Source organism: Hipposideros armiger, unplaced genomic scaffold (genome assembly GCF_001890085.2).
Source record: "Hipposideros armiger isolate ML-2016 unplaced genomic scaffold, ASM189008v1 scaffold_309, whole genome shotgun sequence".
NCBI lineage: Eukaryota > Metazoa > Chordata > Mammalia > Chiroptera > Hipposideridae > Hipposideros > Hipposideros armiger.
Window position 1 is genome coordinate 1,056,795 of NW_017731659.1, and position 25,583 is coordinate 1,082,377.

At 50.3% G+C, this 25,583-nt stretch overlaps 1 protein-coding gene across 1 annotated transcript in view; it reads left to right on the plus strand.

The window, feature by feature from the left end:
- ALX4 (ALX homeobox 4) overlaps nt 1–25,583 on the plus strand; it is a 42,142-nt gene that overhangs the window by 12,623 nt on the left and 3,936 nt on the right. Inside the window, exon 2 of the mRNA XM_019659947.1 lies at nt 20,431–20,741. Coding sequence (XP_019515492.1) covers nt 20,431–20,741 — 311 coding nt within the window. The remainder of the gene's footprint in view (nt 1–20,430; nt 20,742–25,583) is intronic.

Below are 25,583 nucleotides of genomic sequence, written 5' to 3' on the forward strand. Positions count from 1 at the left end.
TTGAGTTATAGGAGTTCTTTATATATTCTGGATATTAATGGCTTATCAGATATATGATTTGCAAATATTTCTTCTCATTCCATGAATAGTGTCCTTCTGATACACAAAAGTTTTAAAATTTGATAGAACCAATTTATCCATTTTTCTTAAGTTGCCTGTGCTTTCAGTGTCATATTCAAGAAATCATCGCTAACTCCAAGATCAGGAAGAATTTCCCCTATGTTTTCTTCTAAGAGATTTATAGTTTTAGCTCTAAAGTTTAGATCTTTAGTCCATGTTGAGTTAATTTTTGGATATGGTGTAAGATAAAGGTCCAACTTCATTTTTTTTGCATGTAGATATTCAGTGTTCCTAGCACCATCTGTTGAAAAACATTGCCTTTTCCCTATTGTAGAGTCTTGACACCTGTGTCAAAAATCAGTTGGCCATATATTTGAGTTTATTTCTAGGCTGTCTATTCTGTTCCTTTGGTCAGTCTGTCTGTCCTTGGCACGCTTTCTTAGGTAAAGTCCAGAATCCCAGAATATGGGGAACCTCAGAAGTCATCCTGTCCACCCCCTCGCTTCCAGGCCAGTGACTGGCTGCCAAAGAGATTCAGATCAGGGACATATTTATTATCCAGGGACCAGAGCTGGTGAGAAGGAGTGGAGGGTAGAGCCATTGGCCAGGGTGCCAGAACCATGACCTTGGCCTCTGGCTAGGGCCCCAGCTGTTTAGGAGCCCCCATGTACATCAGTTGACCCTCCTGTGAGAACATGGCTCTGAGGGAAATTCTCATATGTTCTTAGGGTCCACACACCACCTCCTAAGAGGCCCACATTTGGGACCACGCCCTTAGGTAAGGTGACCCCAGAGCCCCCTCCCTCTGGAGCTGGAGGAACTCCAGGGGGGAAGCTCGCTGTTCAGCCCCCACCGCTCTGTGCTGTTGGCCCTGTGAGAGCAGTAGTCCCCCACCCTTCCCCTTATCCATGGAGGACGCATTCCAAGACCCCCAGGGGATGCCCGAAACTGTGGATAGTACCAAAGCCTATATAGACTATGTTTTTCCCTATACATACCTATGATAAAGTTTAATTTATAAATTAGGCACAGTAAGAGATTAATAATAATAAAATAGAACAATTACAACTGCATACAAGTTACATGAATGGCTTTGGAGCCATTAATAAGTAAAATAAGGGTGATGGTGTGAGATTTCATCACCCTACTCAGAACGGCACCTCATTTAAAACTTATGAATTGTTTATTCTGGAATTTTGCATTAAAAACTTTTGGACTGTGGCTGACCACAGGTAACTGAAACCACAGGAAGCTGTGGATAAGAGGAGGATTATTGTATCTTGAATATTTTCTGTTTGATTCCCAAAAGTGGCACTTGCCTCTCCCTGTGCTCCACCCTGGCCATCCAGCGAGTGGCACTGGCTGGAGGCTGGGGCTCCTGGGGCTGTTTGGGATTCTAGGCCTCTAGTAAGGGAGGGGGCTGTGGAGAAGGGGCTGTCACTTCTAGTAGAGCAATGGGGGGCTCCCAAGTGCTCTCCTGTGAGGCTGGTGCTTCCTGCCCTGCAATCCCCCAGCCCAGGTGAGTCTAGCCTCCCAGCCAAGTGCCCAAAGGCAATTGTAGGCACAATTTCTAGTGTTCTCAGAATCTTGTAGGAACTTTGTTCATCCCACAATTGGGCTTGAAGGCTGTCGGAAACTTCAGATGCCTTTGGTTTGGGGAGGTCGGTGTAGCCAGGACCTGGAAACAGATTTCAGCCTGTACAGCTGAGTGACCTTGGGCAAATTGGTTGAGCTCTTTGCCTCAATTTCCTTATTTGAGGCAAAGTGGGGATAAGAATAATATCTACCTTCTAGGAATATTGTGAGGATTAAATAAGGTAATAGAGGTAAAGAGCTTAGAACAGTTCCCGGAACAGAGTACGTGCTCAATAAATGTTAGCTGTAATTACTGACAGGGTTTTGCTGGAACCCTGACTAGCTCAGACTGGTCAGAAACTTTGACAGACAGTTCTAGTTGACTTCAGTGCATAAAACTAGAAAATGCACAAATTATTACTGAATCTGCATTGTATAGTTGACAAAATCTTTTACACGGATGAGTGATGAGAGGGGTGGAGGCTGGCCAACTGCCAGGAGGGGAGAAGGGCGCCCTGGGGCCCTCAGGCCCTACAGGCCATGTCTTCATGTACCCAGCTTGCCTGCATGTCTGCAGCTTGTACCCAGGCATCATGAGCTGGGGCATAACTTTCTCCCTTTCCCTTCCTCCTGTCTGTTCTCTGTGTTCATCTGACCCAAAGCTTCAGACCAGGAGGTCCCCAAGGATGCGGCTTGTGTTCATATCTGCATGGGCACAGGACTGGACACAGAGAATGTCAGGGAATTCCTGCACCCACTCTGGACCCCAGCTTGCCCATCTGTGATTAAGGGGCATCTGGTGGGCGTTGCCCAGAGGCCACACCTGGGCCAGGATCTTTTACTCAAACCTCTCAGGAGGTATTAGTACCCCGAATTTATAGGTAAGGAAGGTGAGACCCACAGAGGGCCATGTCCCTGCAGTGAACTGAGCCCAGATCTCCTGAAGCCAAAGGACCTTTTCCTCTCTACTCCTCTGCTCCTGGAGCCAATGCCAGCTGCCTTGGTGGCCTCATGGCTGTGTGTGCCTCAGACGCCACCAAGCATGTGGGAGAGCTCTGTAAACTGTGGAGTGGGGTGCGCCTGGGAGAGATTTTCAGTGCACAGTGTGCCATCTTCCTCTCACCTACTGGCATAATGACCGCAGATCCTGACTGCTAGGCCCCCTCTCCCTTCTCCTTCCAGAGCCATCCTCAGAAGCAGCCCAGGGCAGGGCCTGGTGTGTGGGAGCAGCCCCATGAGTGAGGAAGGGGGAGCCGACAAATCCCTCCCTAAACTGGAGATCACACCATCACTGATTGCTTGCGAAATGGCCTCATGGTTGTTTGCTCAGCATCAGCGTCTGGACCAGGGAGGAGGGGCCTGACCTGGAGAAACACTACCTGAGCCGAGGCAGGTGGACAGCCAGGGCCGGGCTTCCTTCTGGAAGGCCCACGCCCGACCCTTGCTTTACCTAGTGAGCCCCCTGGGACTCAGCCCCTCAGAGAAGTTTCCATAGGAGCCACTTTTGTGCTACACCAAGTACATTCGCACTGTTTCTTGGGCTGATTCATCCCCCCAAGAAGTAGTAGCAGGTTGAAAAATACAAGTGCTTGTTGCACATCGTCCGTGGATTAAGATTTTCTCCATAGAAAGCACACACCATGCATTTTAAAACAGAGACTTATTTGAACTTTTTTTTCAGTGCAGATAAGCAGAAGCCAATGCAAAGAACATTTTCAACCAACATAGTACTTGTAAATATTGCAATATCAAATATTATTTATATTTATTACTTATTACATGTGATGGGCAAAACACTTGGAACCCACCCACTCCAAACCTCAGCCATTTAGATGGAAACACTGGTGGCCTAGATATAATTATATTCTAGAAATTAAAATTTTTTAACCATTCGATAGTTATCAAGGTACAATTTTTTTTTTAAGATTTTATTGGGGAATTGGAGGAGGGGAACAGCCAAGTTGTTGTCCTTCAATCTTAGTTGTGGAGGGCGCAGCTAGCTCAGCTCCAAGTTCAGTCTGCATCAGGCAGCTTGCGTTCGCTCAGCTCAAGGTACCATGTTCAGGTTGCAGGTGGGCATAGTCCACCATCCCATGCGGGAGTCGAACTGGCAACTTTGTTGTTAAGAGCATGTGCTCTCACCAGCTGAGCCATTCTGCCACCTGTTGGCATCTCAGCTAGGGCACAGCTCACTGGCCCATGTGGGAATCGAACCAGCAACCCTGTTGCTCAGGGTTTGTGCTCTTAACCAACTGAGCCACTCGGCCGACCTGAGGTACAATTTTTTTAAAGCGAAGCTTGAGTAATCTTATCCATCCTTATCAACCTCAGAAAACTTGAGCTGGCTGCTTGCAATTCATTCAGCCATTATTTTTCCCTTCTTGTTCAAGAGGAGAAAAACCTTGCCTTTTCAGCTTGTAAATGATTCTTTAGTTTAGAATGCACACATGGAGAAAGAAAACACTTGATTTTGGGGAAAGAGCACATTGTCTCCAGACTGAAGTGGTCCATCTGAGGACTGAGAACAAGATTAATTCAATTCAACAGGTGTTTATTGGCTGTCAGACATGGGTAACAGAGCTTTGTGAGACACCTGCCCCGCCCGTGCGAGGCTGCCATAAATCCACTCTTGCAGTGTTTTATGATAAGTGGTTTAATTATTAGGGGCCATTAGGGGAGCTCCAAGGAGGGTGTGGCAGGGAATCCACAAAGAGGGAGGAGGTGATGTTAGACTCAGGCCTGGAAGGTGACCTGGGGCTCAGAAAGGGCCAGGACGTGGCCCTGAGTCACGGAGGTCAGTTTCTGCATGACAGCAGTGGCGGTACATGTCTGGAATGGCCCACTTGTCCCTGCTCACCCCTAGACAAATTTCAGATGGTATGGTGGGTAGAGGGCTTCGGATGCTCCCACCGAGAAACTTCTTGAGCAGTTAAACATTTGTGTGCTTCCATAAGAAAGTCATTCAGATGTTGCCAAGAATGTAAGTGGGAGCGAGATTTTTATAAGTAGTTCACGAGTGACCTGGACTTTGTCAACTGGTTTGTAAGCCACACTGTGTTCAATGCAGTGATTAAAATGACAGTGTTCATTCCATGATCATGCCTTCAAGTTGCAACCTCAGTTAGGTTAACGTGTATTTATGTGAGAGTCTTTCTTTAAAAGTTTTAAAACTATGTAAAAAGTAAAGTTAACATCCTATTTTTACAATGGTGTCAAATGTTTCAGTCCATTTACAGTCTTTTTTTATGTAGATGTGAAATGGGCCCTGATTAGAAGGGGACCCTGGGGGCAACGTTGGACAGAGGTTTATAAAAATCGTTCTGGGGAAAACTTAAGCAGAAAAGGCTGCACCTGGGGAAGGAAGGACTTGTGGAATGAGACATTTATAGGCTGAGTGACTTTGCTTCGCTCTTGCAGCTGCTCTGGCCTAACTGGCCCCCAAATAATACTCATATTAACAATATATCATGGCAGATTCCCGTTGGTGCAGAGCGTGCTGGGTGTCAGCCTGGGATGTGCATTCCCGCGCTCGGCTTCATTCAAACCGCACAGCCATTCTTGGGACATGGATATTATCAGCCTCACCTTAAGATGAGGAAACCGAGGCACACAGAGGGCAAGGCACTTTGCCAAGGATGTCCATACGTGGCAGAGCCACAGGGTCCTAGACTAATAATCTCCATCAGTCTCCTCCATTTCTTTAATGGGGAAAATGGACATTTCCTTGTCCTATTTAAGGTGCTAGCAAAACACAGCTTCAACAGACACTTCTAACTAGATTGCTGCCCCAAAGCCCCTCATATATAGAGATCTGGAGTTGCCCCTGAAAATACCCCCCAGGCTGACCTAAATGCCCCTGCTGTGTCCACCACCCTGCACCACAATCACTGTCTCCCTCGTGAGGGTGGGTCTTTGAAGGAAGGGGCCATGCTTTCTTGGACTGTGTATGCCCACCACTTGGTACTTTGCCCAGCACATAGCAGGTGCTCCAAAATGATGCTGAATGAATGAATGAATGAAGCAAATAAGTAACAGCATCAGGAGCCAAACCCAAGCCTGTCCTACTTAAAGACTTCTCATTCATTTCATTTCATCTAGTGTAGTATTTACGCTTCTCTGTCGCGCCTGCCTTGGGTCTGAAAGTGCTATCACAGTGTCTCCTGGGGGTGGCTGGGCATGTGGGGTTTCTTCCTGTTACAGAGGAGAAGTGGGGGCAGAGGGATTAAGTGGGAGATGTTTAAGGACGTGTCCAGGGCCACACGGTTTGGTGGAAGCAGGGCGACGCACCCAGGGAGGATTGGAAGTTGGGAGACACAGTCCTCCCACTGACAGGTTGTGTGATCACTCGAGGTCTCCGTAGCCTTCCTGAGGGGTGGGGAGTGGCTCAGAGTGGCCCCTGAGCTCTGGGGCTTATTGTTGGGGTGAAGGGAGAGTGTGGGAGGCTCCTTCTTCCTCTCTGGCAGTGCACCCCGCCTGGGCCAGCTTCCTTTCCCCTGCAAGGTGCCAGGAGCTCCTGCAGCCACATGAGGCAGAGCTTGGGGATGAGACCTGGGCTGGGCCTGGAAGGTGGGAGCTGGGAAACTTCCAGTTTCTTTAAGATGAGTAGCTAACAGGAGCGGTTAGAGGCCCTTTGACTGAGGTCATGACCACCTACCCAAGTAAACATCAGGAGGTGACGTTCAAGTGTTAGTCATAGAGGGGGCTTTTCATGGTGACTTTAAAGCTCAGTTTAGGTTAGTCCTCTGAGATGGAAATTACTCCTGTGGTTCATGTGTCTTCTGTGACAAGATGAAGGCTGCCTGTGCTCTCTCCAAGAGCCCATCAAGAGCCATGAGAGGCGACAGGCACGACACTGGACTTGGAGCTGGGCCACTGGGGTCCACTCCCAGCTCTGCCTCCTCCTAGCTATATGATCTTGAGCAAGTTCTTAAACTTCTCTGGACCAGTTTCTTCCTCTGTAAAATGGGTAACAACCCTGACCTCCTGGCCATCTGGGGAGGATCAGATGCAAGAATGGATGGGTCCGCACCACTCTAACACAAGGGATTATGTTATTGTTGTTGTTCTTGTCACCAGCCCTGGTGGGAGGCCCCTGAAGCTCTGCACTTGGTAATTTACAATCAGCTCAGTTGGGGAGTAGGGAGTGTCCTGTTTTACCAAAAATAGAACATGCTTTGCCAAGACCTCTTTGGCTTTCAATGCTCAGTTCAAGGTCATGCCGTCACTGAAGCCTCCGCTGACCTTTTCCACCAGAATTGACCCCCCTGCTTGTGGAGTCACTGTGCCTGCGATGCAGAGCGATTGACCATCAGGCCCTGTAATACTCGACCACGCTGTTACTTGTCTGTCCCCTCCCTGAGGCCATGGCTAAGGGCAGGCACTCCGTGAATGAACAAATGAGAGACTCACGGAATGAACAGAGGCAAACCACGGCACAGTGTGGAGGGGAGGGCAAGGAAAAAGAACTCAGGGGCATAAGCTGGGGACAGAGGAGATGTAGACCCAGATGGAGTGGGCTGTGGGGGCTGAATGCAGGATGAAGGCCCTACGGGACACTGGCTAGTGGGCTTTCTTTTCTTTTTCCATTATTTAAAAAGTATGGTAAAATACACATAATATAAAAATTAAAATCTTGACCATTTTTAAGTATGCAGTTCAGTGGTATTAAATATATTAATAAAGCTGTACAACCATTATGGCCATCCATGTCCATAACTCTTTTCGTCTTGTACCCATTAAACACTAAAACAAAAACTCTGCGCCCATTAAACCCCACACTCCCCTACCGCCAGCTCAGGGCCACCACCATTCTACTTTCTGTCTCTATGACGTTGACGGCTCTAGGCACTCATATGAGTGGAATCGTGCAGTGTTGTCTTTTTGTGACTGGCTTATTTCGCTCAGCACATCCTCATGGTTCATCCATGTGTCAGAATTGCCTTCTTTTTTTTTTACAGCTGAATAATACTCCATTGTACTGTATACGCCAGTTTACTTATCCATTTGCCCATTGATAGACACTTGGGTTGCTCCCATCTTTCAGTTATTGTGACTGGGCTTGCTTTTTTTTAATTTTTATTTTTGTTTTATTGGGGAACAGCCACGGTCACTGGTTACACATTGCTTTCATGCTACAATGACATAGTTGACTCTTTTTAGGGAGGGTGCAGCTCACAGTGGCCCATGCGGGGATTGAACCGGCAACCTTGGTGTTATCAGCACCACGCTCTAACCAACTGAGCTAACCGGTTACCCGCAGTGGGCTTTCTTCTTAATCACTTTTTTTTAAGTACATTTTTTTTAAAGATTTTTTAATTGGGGAATTGGGGGAGGGGAACAGCATTGGGAAATCGGGGAAGGGGAACAGACAAGTTGCTGTCTTTTTGTTCTTCAGTCTAGTTGTGGAGGACGTTGCTTCACTGGCCCATGTTGGTATTATCATTGCGCTCTTCTCAGGTGAGGCAGTCATTCGCCGGCCATTGGAATGCCACTCACGGTAGCTTATGGCAGCCCAATGCAGCCCTGCTGCAGCCTACGCCATTGCCAGCGACTCACAGCAGCCCAGCTCCAGGTTGAACTGTTGTTCACCATTTTAGCTGTAGAGGGCACAGCGTGTGGGATCCTCATGTGGAATTCAAACTGGGGCCCTGCTGCTCAGAGCTGGCTTCCCAAGCCAATTCTTAACCAATGTGTCATTCAGCTGGCCCCACTTTTTCTTTTTAATATAAGCAAACCTTAATCATTTAGACTATAGGAAAACAGAAATTATAATAGGCTCAAAAAATAAAGTCCTTTTTTTTTTTACTTCGAATTTCCAGCAGTAGCTTGACCTCAGCTAACAAAACACTGCCTCCTACAGGCCTTCGAGGAGCCGTTACAGGAACCATGTGCTCTGACTGGGTCACCAGTTGCTTCTGTGGAAGTGAAGGTTTCCAAAGGGCTGGGGAGGCCAGGTGTCTTCCCCAAGTTGGCATCTACCTGGTGATTTTGATGGCGGTGTGCACGTCCATTTGTAGAGGCCGTTGATGGTGAGGGGCAGGCAGGAAGTTGCTAACTAAACTCCAGTCTGGGTCCCATTCAAATGACTACAAATGCTGCAGAACTGGTATTTCTAGAGACATTTATCTACATACTTCTTTTTTAAAATCTTTTAAATTTGACATGATTTCAGACTTTAAGTTACAAGCACAAAGAATTCCCAGATGCCCTTTGTGCCAATTCCCCAAATGTTAACATTTTACCGTATTTGCAATATCAATCTCTCTTGCGTCTTCTCTCTATGTATATATAGGATTGTATCTGTATTGATATATATGCTTATACACATATCCATCCATGTTATTTCTTTCGGGGCTGTTTAAGAGAAGGTTGCCCCTTTACCTCTAAATTCTTCAGTATTTAGTGGAGCATGAATGCAAACCAAGACAGTGTTGGGGTGATAACAAGACAGATGGGCGTAAGCTGGGGGATGGAAGAGACCCTAAAACAAATTGAGAAAAGGCATTGGTCCACATTTAAGACCCCAGGTGTTCACTGAAGTTCTATCTGGGCAGTTTTCTCAGGGCCAGCGCTGGAGGTGGGGTGACATGGGGCCGGCTTAGAGGCACCAGGGAGGAGCTATTCTCCTGTGACTCCCAATCTTTTCTCCTGCCTCCTTGAACCTCCCTTCTGGCTGTCCTGTCCCAGTCCCATGCAGCGTATCTCCCCCAGGAGGTTGCAGAACAAGTGCCTTAGGCGTGGGGCTCAAACCCTAGCTCTGCCTCTTGTATAGTCTTAGACAAGTCATTTATCCCCTCTGGCCTCAGTTTCTTGGGCTATAAAATGGGGATATTTTACTTGGTTGTTGTAAAGAGTCAATAATCGTAGCGGTGGTGGTATGATAGATATCTTAGTACTGGGTAAAGCACGAAGCACAGTTCCTGTTTTTTTTGTTTTCTAAATTTTATTGGGGAACAGCCATGGTCATTGGTTCCACATTGCTTTTGTGCTACAGTGGCATAGTTGACTCTCTTAAGGAGGGTGCAGCTCACTGGCCCATGCGAGGATCAAACCGGCAACCTTGGTGTTATCGGCACCACGCTCTAACCAACTGAGCTAACTGGTCACCCCCAACAGTTCCTGGTTTTTAGGGAGAGCTCAGTGCTAATTACTTTTCCTTCCTTGGCTCTAGAATGTTTCCTCCATCCTCTGGATCAGAGAAAGACCCCACCCCCACCCCCACCCCTCTGTGAATAACAGAGAGAGCTGTCTGAGGGTGGAGTGATGGAGGAGGGGCTATCACGTTGCCTCTGCTGATGCCTCCCTCTGGAAGGACCCCATGGAGGGGCTGGCAACAAACCTGCCAGTCACACGGAAAGCCAGCTGGGCGAAAAAACGGGGTAGTGGAGAGTGTTTGCTCAGTTTCTCTGCAAGCAGCTGGAGAGCTAAGGACCCTCCCCCCAACCGCCCAGGCTCTCCACAAAGGGAGGCAACTCTGAGGACTAAAGGAGCTCAGGTCAGGCCTGCCACTCAGTTGCTGGTGACATTAGACGGGTCCCTTCTCTCTGAGCCTCGGTTTTCCCATCTGTAAAATGAGGATGCTCTTGAGGGGCCACCTTGTGGGGATTTTGAGGGTATCGAAATGAGTCAAGAACGTGAAAACCCTCAGAACTAGAGGAGGAAAGCTCTGTGGGGGAGGACAGGCACCCTCCTCACCCAGCTCTGTGCCCCTTGTAGTCCTAGGACAGCAGCAGACACAGTAGGGCTGAATAACTGCTTGTTTGTCAAACCCTCCCACGTAGGGCCCGGTCTTTCACCAAATTCTAGAAACTTCATGGAGAACTGGGGCCCTGGGGCACCACCTTGGGCCACAACTTTATTGGGACTGCAGTGCCTCCTGGTGGCCAGTGTGAGAAACTGCAGCCTTGATCCTGGCCAACCGGGTGAGTGGCCCTTGAACCTTCCTGCAGGGGCCAGAAAACCGGCTCTGTGGAGAACACAGTCTCCCAGGACCCAGTGACTCCTCCTCAGTCTTGGCTTCCTGCAGAGGCCGTGCCCTCTCCATAACCCCTTTTCCCCATCGCTGGCAGGGATTCAGGCAATACTGATGGAGCTGAGGAAACAAAAAGCTAAGTTTCATCCATGATCACAGAAGCCGCAGGGCCACCCTTGATCCTTCATGCCTTGCCCTATGACTGGTTTCCGTGGGGTCCCTCATCCTGCAAGGTCCCCATGCCACAGCCACCCCACACAAGCAGTGTGTGCTGAGGGACCAAGGCCTGGGTCCCTTCCCTACAGGATTTCTTGTCACCCTCAGGGTGTGCAAAGCTGCCCCAGTGCTACCAAACGCAGGAGCCCAGGCCCTGGCTCAGGACCCAGCAGCGCATCAGGGGGACCCTGCTCTGGGTGGCTCACAGTCTCATGGGGGGCAAGCCGGTAAACCGGTGTTTTAAAGCAGGGAATTCAGTGTTTAAGAGGTAAGCCCGGCCTGGGGGTCAGGGAGGGAGGTGTCACCCTCACACTGAACCTTGGAAGCCCAGTAGAAGCAATTCACAAGAGAAGAAATGCAACAAGTGAAAGGTTTAACTTCACCGGTAAACTTAAAAATGCAAATTCAAACAAGATTTCGCTTTCATCCATCACATGGGCAAAGATTTTGAAAACGCTTTGACTGGTTCTGGACCTGATGCAGGCGGGCACACTGCTGGCTCCTGAGGAAAGTGACATGTTCCTAGAGGACAGTTTAGTCATGTTTATCAGAGGTCCTAAGGTGTGTGTATGCTTTAACTCGCACTTCTAGTTCTTGGAGCCTCTTCTAAGTTAGTCACCATGAATGTATTGAGGGATTTAACTCTAAGGATGTTCATCACAGGCCTGTTATAATTTCAGAGAATCACAACCCTGTGTGTCCAAGCGTAGATGACTGATTTCATAAACCAGTTGGTCCACGCGGTGAAATATTACGCAGCCATTAAAAATGATGTGGTGGAAGAATATAGAACAGCATAGAGAAATTTTGTTTTTAATCTACAGGATAGTGTAGATTAAAAACAAAACTTATACAGTTTCCCCATGTGAGTGTGTGTGTGTGTGTGTGTGTATTCATTTTCTTCTTTTGCTTTGTCTTTGTTTTTAATTTTTTTTCATATAGAACATAGAGAAGTGTGTGTAATGAGAAAAAAAGAAGCCACAAAAGTTACAGAGGATGACATACAGGTGGTGGCCGTCATTAGTGAGGGACAGAAGACATAGAAATGGGGGCGCCTGAAGCCCCCGGTGCAGGGTGCTGGGGTGTGGAAGCCGTTGTGGGACTGGCAGCCAGGGTGGGGCGTGGGTGAGGGAGGATTAAGTTTGTGAGGCAGGCGGGGGCCTGGCCTGCCTGGGCAATCCTGAATGGCCACCGTAAGCCTGATTTGTAGGGTTGGCAGATTTGGCCAAAACCAAACGAACAACAAAACCAGGATACTAAGTTAAATTTGAATTTCAAATAAACAATGAATAACTTTTAGGGTAAGTATTTCCCATGCAATAGTTGGGACATACTTATAATAAAAAGCTATTCACTGTTTCGCTGAAATTCTAATTTAACTAAACGCTCTGTGTTTTATCTAGCAGTCCTAAGGAGGGCTCTGGAAGCCAGTGAAAACCTTTAGAGCAGCGGTTCTCAACCTGTGGGTCGCGACCCCTTTGGGGGTCGAACGACCCTTTCACAGGGGTCGCCTAAGACCATCGGAAAACAAAAAGAGACTTACATTACGATTCATAACAGCAGCAAAATTACAGTTATAGAGTAGCAACAAAAATAATTTTATGGTTGGGGGGTCACCACAACATGAGGAACTGTATTAAGGGGTCACGGCATTAGGAAGGTTGAGAACCGCTGCCCTAGAGAGAGTCATGATATGAGCAGATGGTGTGAGTTCTAACTCTCTGTTGTTGTATTTGAGGGAAGTGAGCTGAAGGCGGAGACAGCCGTTAGAAGGTCTGAACTTGAGCTTGAGCTCTGGAGGCCCCAGTGTCCAAGAGGCCTCAGAGTCAGGGGGGCCTCATTTTGCGAGGACGGTGGCCATTGCCCACCGCACAAGGGGCCTTTCTCTGAAGCTTTCTTACTCTCCCTCCACCCCACTCCAAGTGGTGCTCATTTCCTGACTCCTGAAATCTCACAGCAGAGCCCAGCACCCAACCAAAGCAGGCATCGTTGGGGATTCTGACAGCGGCTTTCAAATAGTGCTTTAAAATGATAAAAGCAATTCCTGTTCACGGTAGGACAAATAGAAAATTCAGACCCCCCCCAAAAAAGGAACAAAATGAACCCCTATACCTGTATTCTTATTATACCTCTGGAAACTTCTAGTATTTTCTAAGGACGGCACTCCATCCCTCCCCCTCTTTTTTTCAAGGTAAGATTTACTGAATACGTCAGGAACATCTTTCTAGGTACTAAAATGCTATTCTTCTGTAACTTCGGTTTCACTCGTTTGTTCATCAAATGTGTTTATTGCACACTTACCGCATGTCAGCCACAATATTAGGCATTAGACAGAAGGAGTAAACAAAGCAAATACTATATTCAGATATATTCCCTATTTTGTGGAAGGGAGAGAGAGGCAATAGACAAAGGGGGAAAAAACTAACTAAATATATAATAATGTGTATGAAATTCCAAGAAAGAAACAGTCTGCAGAATAAAGAATATCAGCATGGATCTCCCATTTATGGAAATATCATCTGTTATTTTATCCATGTCCTATTACCAGATACTTTGGTTGTTTTCAGTTTTTCTATATAATGATGTCGTGATGAACTTTCTCATTGGTTAATTATTTGTGCCCATCCATAATTATTTCTTTAGGACAAATTCCTTAGAAGTGGGATGTCTGGGCGAAGACATACAAACTTTTTACTTAGGTTTTTTTAAATATATTTAAACACAATTTTGTATTTTCTCTGTAGTTTATATCTCTTTGATTTTTAAAATAACAGGCTATAAAATGAAAATTTGTGGAGTGTACAGTTTTATGAATTTTAACACATTCCCATACAGAACGATGTACCCATCATCACCTTTGGAATACAGGATGGTTCCACACACCAGTGTAGCCCTTTGTGGTCAAACCCACACCCTCCCCCAGCCCTGGCAAGCAGCGATCTGTTCACCATCCTTATACTGTTGCCTTTCCCAGAATGGTGGATAATAAATAAAGTCCTACTGACTTTATTTTTGAGACTGGCTTCTTTTTACAGACCAAACGCTGCCTTTGAGAGTCATCCATGCCATTGCTTTATCAATAGTCATTCCTTTTATCTCCGAGTAGTATCCCGTGGCATGGCTGCACCACGGTTTGCTTAGCTAGTCACCTGTTAAAGGACATTGGGGTTGTGTCCAGTTTGGGGCAATTATAAACAAAGCTTTGATAAACATTTGTATGCAGGTTTGGTATTTCCCCTCCACCCCGCCCCCTGAAAATGTCTTCATTTCTTTAGAGTGAATGCCTAGCAGTGGGATTGCTGGGTCATGCGGTCAGGGTATGTTTAATGACGTAAGACACTGCCATCCTGTTTTCCCACCAGCGATGTACAGGAGTTCTAGTTGCTCCGTATCCTCGCCATCACTCGGTGTCGTCAGGTTTTCTCTGTCCATTGCAGTAGGTGTGTAGTGATATCTTACTGGGCTTTTAGATTGCATTTCCATCATGGAGAATATATGTTCAGCATGTTTTCATGCTCATTTGCCACCTGTATATCTTCTCGGGTGAAATGTCTGTTCAACTATTTTGCCCACTTAAAAAAAAAATTCCTGTGAACCAAACTCCACCACACATTATTCACATGTAGCTGGTGTTTCCTGAATGTCTTTTCACTGTTCCAGGACCTCATCGAGGCCGCCATGTTACACTTAGTCCTCATGTCCTCTTTAGCCTCCGGTGGCCGTTTCTCGGACGTCCCTTTTTTGGAGAAGCACTTTTAGAGCTTGGGTTGTGCATGCTGCTGAACAGGAGCACCTGGTCCCCTTGCAAGTGGCTGGCCCGAGCACCCGCACTTCCGCCTCCCACTCTCCTCTGCAGCTTGGCAGCTCCTGGAGGCAGGGACACTGTTTCCACTGGTGCTTACAGGCAAACTCCATGCATGTTCGCCGAAGTGTCACCCCAGTTACTGCTGCCCCTTCAGCCTTATTTATGGGGCCTGGAGCTAACCTAGGGACATCAAGCTGAGCTCTGGACAGAGCTTGGTGGCAGATGCGGTGGGCTGGGGGCATGATCGATGGCTAACCTTTAACCTCCGCCCCCACCTCCACACGACTGTTTGGACAGCAGTGGGTTTAGTCAGTGCCCTTTAAATAGCATGAAAGGGCCTCACGCTGGCCTGTTTTGTTTAAGGAGATTACATCGGAGCTGTGCTCTCTGCCATAGGGTGAGTGAGGCCAATTCACCCAAGAACAGAGCGAGCGGCTTGTCCCCCACAAAGCAGATGTTTGGAGGAAAAATAGATGTAATCAAAACCATGGAGGATAAAATTACTCAGACCCCTTCGACATATACTCCATATGCAAGGGCCTGTGCACGACTACACACACACACACACACACACACACACACACCACCCATGTCCATACCCACCCACGCGTGTCTGCAGGGTAATTCACGCTCACACATACCTGCAACAGCACACACACATACAGGCACACACCTCCCATTTGTGTGCCTGCACTTGACCACACAAGCGTGCACACTCCGTAGGCAACTACACATATGTTCCCCACACCCATGCACAGCTGCAGACCGTGCCACACGCCTGAGGGTGCACACACTTGTGCATTCGGAAGGAATACACACACAGATGCCTCTGGCATCCTCTCCCCAAATGGCTTTAGAAGTTCGTTCTTTTGAAATAAGTCATAAAAATAATGTCTCTTTAAATCAGTGATAAAAAAAAAATCACAGTCACCTTTGGAAATCTCCCAAGGGATTTCATGTCAAAAAAAAAAAAAAGTTAGACTAGAGTGACACCATGTAGTTGAACCAAGACACATGGGTAGAGGTTAAGGGAATGAAGAAAGGTTTTCTATTTCGAAATCCAATAGCCAGGATGGTCCAGCAGCAGACCAGGCGGCTCCCAGAAGAGGTTCAGGCAGAGGCCGGAGGGCCTTCTGGAGCCCCTCATTAAGAAATATAACCTTGAACTGAGTGCTTCCCATTTCATCAGAGGGGGTCAGTGGAAATACCATTTACCAAGGACTGTTTGAAGGGCGTGTGATACCATCATGGCCACCCTGCCGGGAGTACCTTCTGGGAGGCAGGCTGTGATTACTCTTGATATTTTATGCACGTCACTGGATTCCTCTGGGTAGTCTGGGGTTTATTTCCACATCAAGACATTCTACTGGGAAGATGCCGATTGGGATTACAAAGCCTTGGGCCGGACAAAGCCCACGATGGGAGGGGCGTCAGCAGAGCGCCAGGACGGACTCTACGGAGGAGTCACCCTAGGAGGGGCAGGGACAGAGCCGGACCTGCAGTCAGGTGGCCTGCACCCAGGTGGGGCTTGTGCCTGCTCAGCCTCATGCCAGCGCTGGGTGCCACGGGCCTGAAGAAGGCTGGCCTGGCAGCTGGGCCAGCTGAGAGTCCCCGAGTGGCCTTTCCTCTACCCCGGTGTCGCAGCTTGGTGGGTGTGGAGCCGGTTCCTGCCTGGCAGATGCTGGACTGGGGTTTACGGGACGTTGACATTCCCAAGCCTCCTCCGTGAAGCCTGCCCTCCGCTTCTCCTGCCTCTCGGCCCCTCCTGCTTCCCGGCGTGGAGCACCCTTCAGTGTCTGTCTTGGTCTTCTGTCCTGTCTCCCTTGGTGGTCTCATCCCCTCCTCCCGCTTCAGCTGCCAACCTTCAATGGCTGCATTCGTCATCACATGCCTCTTTTTCATGCCCCTCATTGTCTGCCAGGACAAATTGGTTCATTCATTTGTTCAGCAATATTTTCTTCATGTTCACTATAGGGCGCTGGCACACAGTAGGTACACAAAGGTAGCTGGACAGAGTGAGAGCTCAGTAATGTCTGTTAGAAAGTGTCTGTTTATTCCTCAGCAACTTCTTACTGCATGTCTGCCCCCTGCCCCGTCCTGGGCTAAGCCCTGCGCTGAAAAGGGACAAATGGCATGAGGTCCCAACCCTGCGGACATTCTATAGGAGGAGCTGGACATTCAGGGCTTGATTATCTACTAGTCAGAAACTAGGAATTGGAGCAGCTGAGCAGAAAATGGAAAGATCTCTATGGCGGTTGCAGTCTAGGAGGGCTTCCTGGAGAAGCTGGTGCTTGACTGGATTTGAAGTCAGCTGGAAAAAAGGGACATTCCAGACAGGTGACCGGAGGCGGATATGAGGGGGACCCAGGGAGTCAGTGGTTTCCTTTGGTCAGAAGGAAGTCAGCCTGAGTTGAGGGGCCTGTTTTCAGCGGTTGTCTTTGTTGAGGAGGGCGCTGCCGAGTGAGCTGGCTCCCCGTGGCACCCAGGCCTCGGCCACCACGCTGATTTCCTTTCCAGCCCCTCAGGTTCATCTAGTCGGAGAGGAATCTGCAGGCTTGGCCCAAGCCCAGCACTGTCACCCAGCCCGTCCCCGGCACCCACCTGTCTCAAACAGGCTCGGTAAGCTGGAGGCCACATGAGGAACTACAACTATTTAGTTAGGACAAGGAAGACTCGGAGAGGGGTGGGTGGCAGCCGGCTCTGAATGTCCACAGGGCTATCTTGGGGAAGGGCCTGGAGGTTCAGAACCAGGACCAACGAGCCAGACCTACCTGAGACACACACACGGGCTGGATGAATGGTCCTGCTGTCCCGGGAGCAGTAAGCTCTCTGTCCCCAAAGCCTGGATGACAGCTCTTGATGGAGATGCTTTGGGGTAGAATGAGGTTGAAATAGGTGCTTTCCGGTCTGGGCTCTTTAGACTGAGTACCTGAGGGGGCCTTGGTGTGCCGTTCTGACCAGTTGGGTGGGCCACACAGAACCTTGGGGGAATTACATTTGTTGTCTAAACTAGGGACCCAGCTTTGGGATTTAAAGCATGATGATCACTAAACAGACTGAGATTAGGAGGCATTTTTTCCCCTTTGAGACCAGAAGCCTCACTCCCACTGATCTCTCAGCCTTTCCAACCCGCTGACATGCCCCCATCCTTCTCCCTACCCACGTCCTAAGGGAAGGTCCGCTGGTGAGTAAAGTGCGAGGGATGTGCCACTGGGCTGAGGTGTGGCACCACCCCTGCCTGCTCGCCCCACTCCAGATGGGACATGCCTGCTCCATTTGTAGACGAGACTCTGATGTGAAATGAGTCGGCTGACGACAGTGCTGGAGCTGGACCGGGAGTGGATCTCCCAACTCTTGGCCCGGTGGACTTTGCACATACAGTGCTGTCTCTCCATCTCTCCCCTTCTCGCTGGGTCTCAGTGGGTGGCTGGAGGTGGGGAAACTGGATTCTTGCTTCTCGCCGTTGAAGGCTAGGCAGGCTAAGCCCAGAACCAGCTCGGCACTGAGGGGTTTCTCTCAGGGGCTGCATTCTTACTCCCTTTTCCTCAGGGGCTGGTCCTTCTGCCCGCTGGATGACCAGAGTGAGAACCCTTGATTATATGAGGCCCCTGGATTCCTCTGCCTCTACTGTTCTCCCTAAGAAAAGGACCCAGGTGAGAGGCCACACTCTCGCCAATTAGCACATAGTCCCTGCTGTCTCTCTGGCCTCAGCCCGCCCCCCTCCCCATTAAAACTTGGAGTTTGGGCTGGTCCCTACCAACCCTCAGCTTCTATAACATGGAGCTCCCTCTGGGCAGCCCAGCCGCTGTGGCTGTGTGGGGTGGTCCCAATCCCAGGATGGATGCCAGAGGATGCTGTAAGGGTCCACAGGGTCATGGGATGGGGCCCGGGGGAGCAGGGCTAGGGCAGGAGGGGTGAGGGCTGCCCTGTCCCAGTCTGGCTCCAGGAAGTTGCGTAACGAAGATGTTTATTTTTGGTGAGGCTGAGTGGGATTTCTTCTCTTAAAAAAAAACAAAACATACCCAAAACATAAGACTTATTTGTCTGCCAGGAAGATAAATATCTTTGCTGAAAGCTCTTGGCCGAGCTGCCAGCTGCAGTGTGCATAATGCTGTCATGGAATCCTTGGCAATCTGCGTGTGCCTGGGCTCACATGGGTGTCATGCGTGATGCCTGCTGGACAGCCCACCATCCCGATGGCATCAGCACTGGTAGTGACGCTCAGAAATGTCCTCCCAAAGCTGCTTCCAGGCCCACTCACCTCCACCCCCTTTCCTTGGTACCTTGGAGAGGGAGGTGCGACTGACAGAGGCAAAATGTGCAGCTCAGCTCTCCCAGCATGAAGAGAGACCCCAGTGTGCACAGAAAGCCAGGGACGAGAGTGAACCTGAAGCCTCGGCCCCCAGGACCCGGACAGAGTCAGGAGACCTGGGCTACAGGCATCGTCCTGATACTTGGTGCCCGTTGTTTGGACCTATTCTTGGAAGAGGAAACTGAGGGTCAGAGTGACTTCATGATTGTGATGATCAGAGCTTGTGCATGTGAAAGGTTTTGTCAAATGCTCCTCACACTTCACAAGAGTCACAGACAAGGCGATGTGGCTCAGAGAGGGGCTCACACCCGTCTCCAGATACCAGTCCTGTGCCTTTCCCACAGTGCCACCCATGCCCCTGCACTCAGGTGCTCCAGAGAGGGTCTGCCCACTTGGAGGACTTCTCCAGCGTCACAGTCCTCTGCTGTTCGCAAGTCCAGACCAGAACTGGGAATGACACCGGCACAAACTCACACAACCGGCACCATGCAGAATGCTTTACATGTTGGCCTCTTTAATCCCACAAGTACCCTATGAGAATCCCTACAGGCATCTTCATCCCCATTTTATAGAGTGGAAAACTGAGGCACAAAGAGGTTAAGTGAACTGTCCAAAGCTCACAGCTGGAGAGCTGTACCTGTGGGAGTCACACCCTGGTGCCCGGCTCAGAGGCCAATGTGTCTGCCCAGGGTGCTAACTGGGCTTTGTGGACGTGGACAAGCTACTTCCGTTCCACCCTCCCCCCGTGGCCTCTGCCTCCTCGTCCTGACCTGCTTGGGTTGACTTGTCCTTTTCAGCGCTGAGCTTCTAGGAATCGGAAGGCAGAGCCTCATTTGGTGGGGGCGGGGGTGCTGAGCCTTGAGCTTCGTGTGAACCTAGCAGGGCCCCCCAGGAGAGGGCAGGACACTGCTGGGTCAATAGGTGAGGCTGGTGTGGGGGGCAAGGGGATGTGACTCCTCAGCACTGGATTCTTGGGACAGAATTTCCACAGCACCTGCTGAACCTCACACAAGACCAGGTCAGGAAAGGAGGGGCGACCCTGTCGGCCTTGATGCTGACCTCACCTCCTCACCCCAGGCCCAGCTGGGCCAGACATGGCTGCTGAATGAGTTTTCCATCCCACCCCAGGCATCCTCGATGCCCGAAGGAGAAGTTCTGGCAAAGGGGATCCTTCTATAGCGAGGATCCGGGGGTCAGTGGGGTGGGAATTAAAGGTCATAGAGGTCAGATTGGTTGACTCAGAGTCACATAATATTGATGCTGAAAGGGGCTCTTTCTGAGATAATGTCAAAGAGGCTCAGAGAAGGAAAGGGACTTGCCTAAGGTCACACAGTATATTAGTGGAAAGCCAGGATTAGAACCCTAGCCTCCTGACCTTGCATCCAGTGTATACCCCTGAGAGGGGAAAGGCAGGGGGTGGCTCCCCCACCCCTCCCTCCTCTCTTGGTTGATTCGACCATTGGTTTCTGACCTTGTATCCTACTCCTTCAGCCAAAGAGAGCTCCCTGAGTGAGCCAGAGTTACCGCCTGACTCTGACACCGTGGGGATGGACAGCAGCTACCTCAGTGTGAAGGAGGCTGGGGTGAAGGGGCCCCAGGACCGGACCAGCGCCGACCTGCCCAGCCCACTGGAGAAGGCCGACTCGGAGAGCAACAAGGGCAAGAAGCGGCGGAACCGAACCACCTTCACCAGCTACCAGCTGGAGGAGCTGGAGAAGGTCTTTCAGAAGACCCACTACCCCGACGTGTACGCGCGGGAGCAGCTGGCCATGAGGACGGACCTCACCGAGGCCCGCGTGCAGGTCAGTGAGTGTGTCTGCACTGGGAAGGGAGAGCAGGGCCTGCCCTTGGGCTGGTGGCTTGAGCTGAGGCTGCCTGACTGTCCCTCAGCCACCCCCTCCTCACCTCATCAAGGAGAGCCTCCGAGGCTCCCAGCCTGCCCCTCCCACCCCTGCTCCAGCCAGAGCAAGTCTGCTTGTATCCACGTTTATATCAGGATTTTGCTCTGGTTGGAGCAGGAGTGAATGAGGGCCCTCAGCAGAGGGGCAGGAAGCCTGCTAGCTGTGTTTCTGGGCTCTACACGGTGTGACAGTCCAGGCCCTTTCAAAGAGAAGATGCCTGGTCGCTGATCGGGAAGGCCTGTCTCTTAGAAAGGAAACAGGATAAACCTAAAGACATCCACAGCAGCCGGATGGACAGAGATAGGGCACAGTCCAGCTCTGCTTTCTGCCCAGCCTGACCTGCCTACTCCTCCATCTCTCAGGTCCCAACTAGATATACCTCCTCTGAGAAGTCCTCCTGACCACCATGGCTATAGCAGTAGTCCCCTGCCACCACCCAGCCACCCAACACAACACAATCCAACACAACATAACCCAACCCAACCCAACAAAATCCAACACAGCTCAACCCAATACAACCCAACTCAACCCAAACCAACACAGTGCAACACAACTCAACCCAACCCAAAGCAACACAACACAACACAACATGACCGAACCAGGTTACCTACTACCACATTATCTTATTTTATCTTATTTGTAGAATTTATAAATGTCAAAGTATTTTATCTGTGTCTCCTCCCATTAGAAAGTGAGTCTTTGAGGGCAGGTACTGTCTGGTTGTTCATCATTGTATTCCTACCAATTAGAGAAGGCCGAACTCAGAGCAACAAGGGCAAGAAAGAAATATCTGTGGACTGATTGACCTCTTTTGTCCAGCGAGGTGCATTCCCCCAACTTGCATGAAAACTTTGCATTCAGCAAAGAAAGAATCAGAAAGGAAGCCAAGACCTTTGAGTACTCCAACACAGGTGACAAAATGCATGCACTAGAGCTCAAACAGCTGAGCACAAAATGAATAGCCTGCTCAGGCTGCTTTTCCACCCCAGGGCATGTCAGAAATAGCAATACGATGTTGTCACGTAGCAGTTTTTTCCCCCCTCCAGTGGGGCTAGGGAAATCAACAGCTTGAGAAAAATACTTTTTTGTTTGTTTGTTTTGTTTCTAAAGCAGCTCAGCTCAGCTCAGCTCAGCTCAGCTCAGCGGGCTTTCCAGAGCCAGGACAAAGCCCTTGGTTCCTCAGCAGACCCAACGGCGCCCCCTGTTGCATTAGGCGTCAATAAAAGGTTCAGCACTCTACCACATTCTGTTTAATAAGGCACATTTCTAATTTAGGCCAGAAACGTTTTCCTCTATAATAGCTAATGTGAAAAAGGACTGGCAGTTATCAGTAAAGACGGAGCCATCCATGAACTTAGGGACCCGAAGTGATTCTGAATAGTCAGGTTGTGTAACCGTAAGTTCCCAAGAGCAGGCTGTCTGTTTCATTCCTCTCCAGGGCTGGGCTGGTGTGGGACAAACCGGTGCCTTTCCTGTGCAGGATGTGTATACATATGTGTGAGCATGTGTGTGTTCCTAACAAATGGGTGGGATTGCCCAGGAGTAGAAATCACTTAGTATCGAAAGAAGGATGGCTCTTTCAGCACAAGACATGGAAATCACACTGGGGCATGTCTAGCATTTTTCAGTCACCACCTAAAATAGAGTATTCTGTCTGCATGCGCGCATGCACACACACACACACACACACACACAGAATTTATGCCTACTTCTAGAAATGGAGCTGAGGCAGCTTACAATTAAAGATTTACTATTTTCATCTAAGAACAAGAACAATGTCATAAAATGGGAAGGTAATTATGTCAAAAATCTAGGCTTAGGATCATAGTTGTCACTGAGGACAAATTGCAACCCTGAGCTTCCTGGCAGCCAAGGCAGAAAGGGAAACCCTAATGTGTTGCATATCTTATCATCTACGGGGAGGATCATAGAATGATAGAATGTTCATGCCGGGAAGGATCACCTGGTCCTCTCATTTGATGATGAGGAAGAAGAGGCCCAGAGGTGGGAAATGATTGCCTGTGACCAGGCGACTCAGGCACAGTGACTCCCTAGCAGTGCTGAGACTAGAAGCTAGGGCTCCTGAGTTCCACCCCACTGCTGCCTTGACTTCAGTTTGCCGGACCAAGACACGTGCCAGATTGTTCCGAGACTTTTCTTTGTATAAAGGCAGCAAGGTGGGTGGGATCCTTATGTGCGTCAGACCTCTGGGTTGAGCCCTGAGCCTGACAGTGCCCTGGGGGGTGGAGGGAGTGCTGATGGAACCCCCTGCCTGCCTCTGCTGAGTTAGTTCGGGGGCCCATCCTCAGCTGGTGGGAAGCCAGGTGCCTGGCGTGGAGTGGCGGTGGGGACAGGGAGGAGGTGACGAGGGCGCCAAGATGGACCTTTCCTGGGAAGAAGCCCGGGGCTTGGCCCTGCTCCAGGGGGCTGAAGGGGCCTCTCTCTGCTGTCTGGGATTCCGATCTCCGCAGCTGGTGTCTGAAGACAATAAGACAGAGGCCTCCCTCCCTCCCGCGCCCTGGGCCACCCCACCCTGGCCCCAGATGGGCTGCGGTTAACAAGGCCTCTGCCAAGACAGTTGATTCCTTGGGGAGAGGCCTGTGCTGAGTGGGCCCATGCTGGGGTGGTCCTGGGGTGAGACATGCAGAATGGAAGGCCGGGACCTCGCGGTCCGCTCTCCTTCCTGGGGTTGGACAGTGGAGACAGGCCTGGGGCACAGAGCATCTGGGGCGGGGGCCTCTCAGAATCCCAGGCTCCAGGGGTCAGAAATGGAGGAAACTCGGAGCCTCAGGGCCCGTGAATGCCAGACCAGGAGGGGCCTCTGAGGATTCCCCTGCCACCGCCCAATTTATGTGTGAGAAGACTGAAGGCCCGAGAGGCTAACTTAAGTCTTGATTTGGGCAGCAAAGCCCCAGCCTCACACACAGGGTAAGGCCCAGGGCGGAAGGACTCGGAGGAGGAGGTGGGCAGGTCTGCTCCCATTGGCCTGCACCCCCACAGCTGGCCCGCCTTCCACAAGCTCCATCTTTAGCCCTCAAATAAAGGCCTCAGCCTGACCCCAGTCCACTCCCTTCCCAAAGACAGTGCTATCTCTGCTGCCTCTCCCACGCCTGCTCATCCGTCTTCCTAGATAACCAGGTCTCCCCTCTCCCCCGCCTCCTCCTCCCCCACACTTAGCTCCAGCCCCCCCACTTCACATTCCATCTCCCCCAACTCTGCTCCTCCCCTCAACTCCAGGCCCCCTTCGGGACACTGGACTCCGTCCTCCGTGTTCTACAACCCTCCCAGCCCATCCGGAGCCGTTGTGACACCTCCGCCGGCACCTCTCCACCTTCATGTTCCCACCCAGGGACCGGAGCCCACAGAGACTCAGGGAAACCCCCGCAGTGGCAGCAACACAAACTTTTTCTTGCCTTCTCCCCGCCCCCAAAGAAAGAAGCCATCTTGATGCCTCCAGGGGGCTTCTCCCCTCCTCCCCGGCTCTCCCCACAGAAAACCCTGGGAGGTGCAGGAAGGAGCGGGAAGACTGAGCTAAGCCTGCAGGAAATTAAACATGAAATGAAAACAAGCTCCTCTGATGCAGTCTCTCATCCTGCCCCCAGTCCCCCATTCCAGGCCACTGATAAAGGGGGATCCCATTTCAGCAGCGCAGAGACGAGACCCAATATGCCCTTGGCTCCCAGCGGGCGGACTGGGCCTGGACCCCAGAGCCCTCGGAGGAAAAGGGGCCCTGGGAGGCTCTGGGGCAGGGCTGAGACCCCAAGCCCAGGAGAGGGCCAGTCTCCAGGGAGGCCACAGAGTCAAGAAGGGGAGACGGAGTGACTCTGAAAGAAATGTTGGCCAGTGTGTGTGTGTGTGTGTGTGGTGTGTGTGTGTGTGTGTGTGTGTACACTACTGGTGCACATGTGTACTTGGCACTAGTGAGGGAAAAATGAGGTGTAGTCCCACAACCCCTCCTGACCCCCACCCTCTCCACACTAACATGAGACACACGTACTCCATCTTTTTTGACTCCTTTCCTCTAGCAAAAGACACAAAGGTCAGGAGCTATAAAGAAATAAGTGTGAAATACTCCAAAACCTGTGACAAAATTTCGTGCCTATCTCACCTGCTGCCCTATGAGGCACCATCCCTATGGGGACGTCCATACAGATATTGGCCCATTTTCCAGATGCAGAAACTGAGGCTGTTGGCAATGCCAAACACTCCAATGGACACTCCGTTTCCCGGCTACACTTGAAGGCTCCTCAGGCCTTGAAGGCTCCGTGCCGCCCTATGGGGAGCCCGGCTGTGCCTGAGGCCCAGCTCCAGCCCCCTCCTATGAGGAAGCCTGGTGCTCTAGTTGACAGTTGTTTCTGGAGATGACCCCTCTTATACCTATAGCTCTGTAGCAGCACTGATCATGATGGACAGGAAATGTTTCCACCCGCAGCAGGGACTGTGCCTGAGGAAAGCCGGCTCTCTCAGAGCCTAGGCCTTTGCAGCCAAGCTCCCTGTCACTGCTCTGTGTTCCCCATCCACGAGGCTGCTGATGGTATGCTGTTTCCGGTGTGCCCACTGGCACTTTAATCAGCTGTCAGGTACACATCAAGCTGACAGACATCTCCCTCTGGGAAGCTCCAAGGTCTGCCTTTGACTCAGCCTGAAGCCATTCCTGGCCTGGAAGCTGATTCTTTTCACACCCTCTCCCACCTGATGATCCAAGTCATGAGCAGGGGTAGCAGGTCCCAAGGTGAGCTCTTC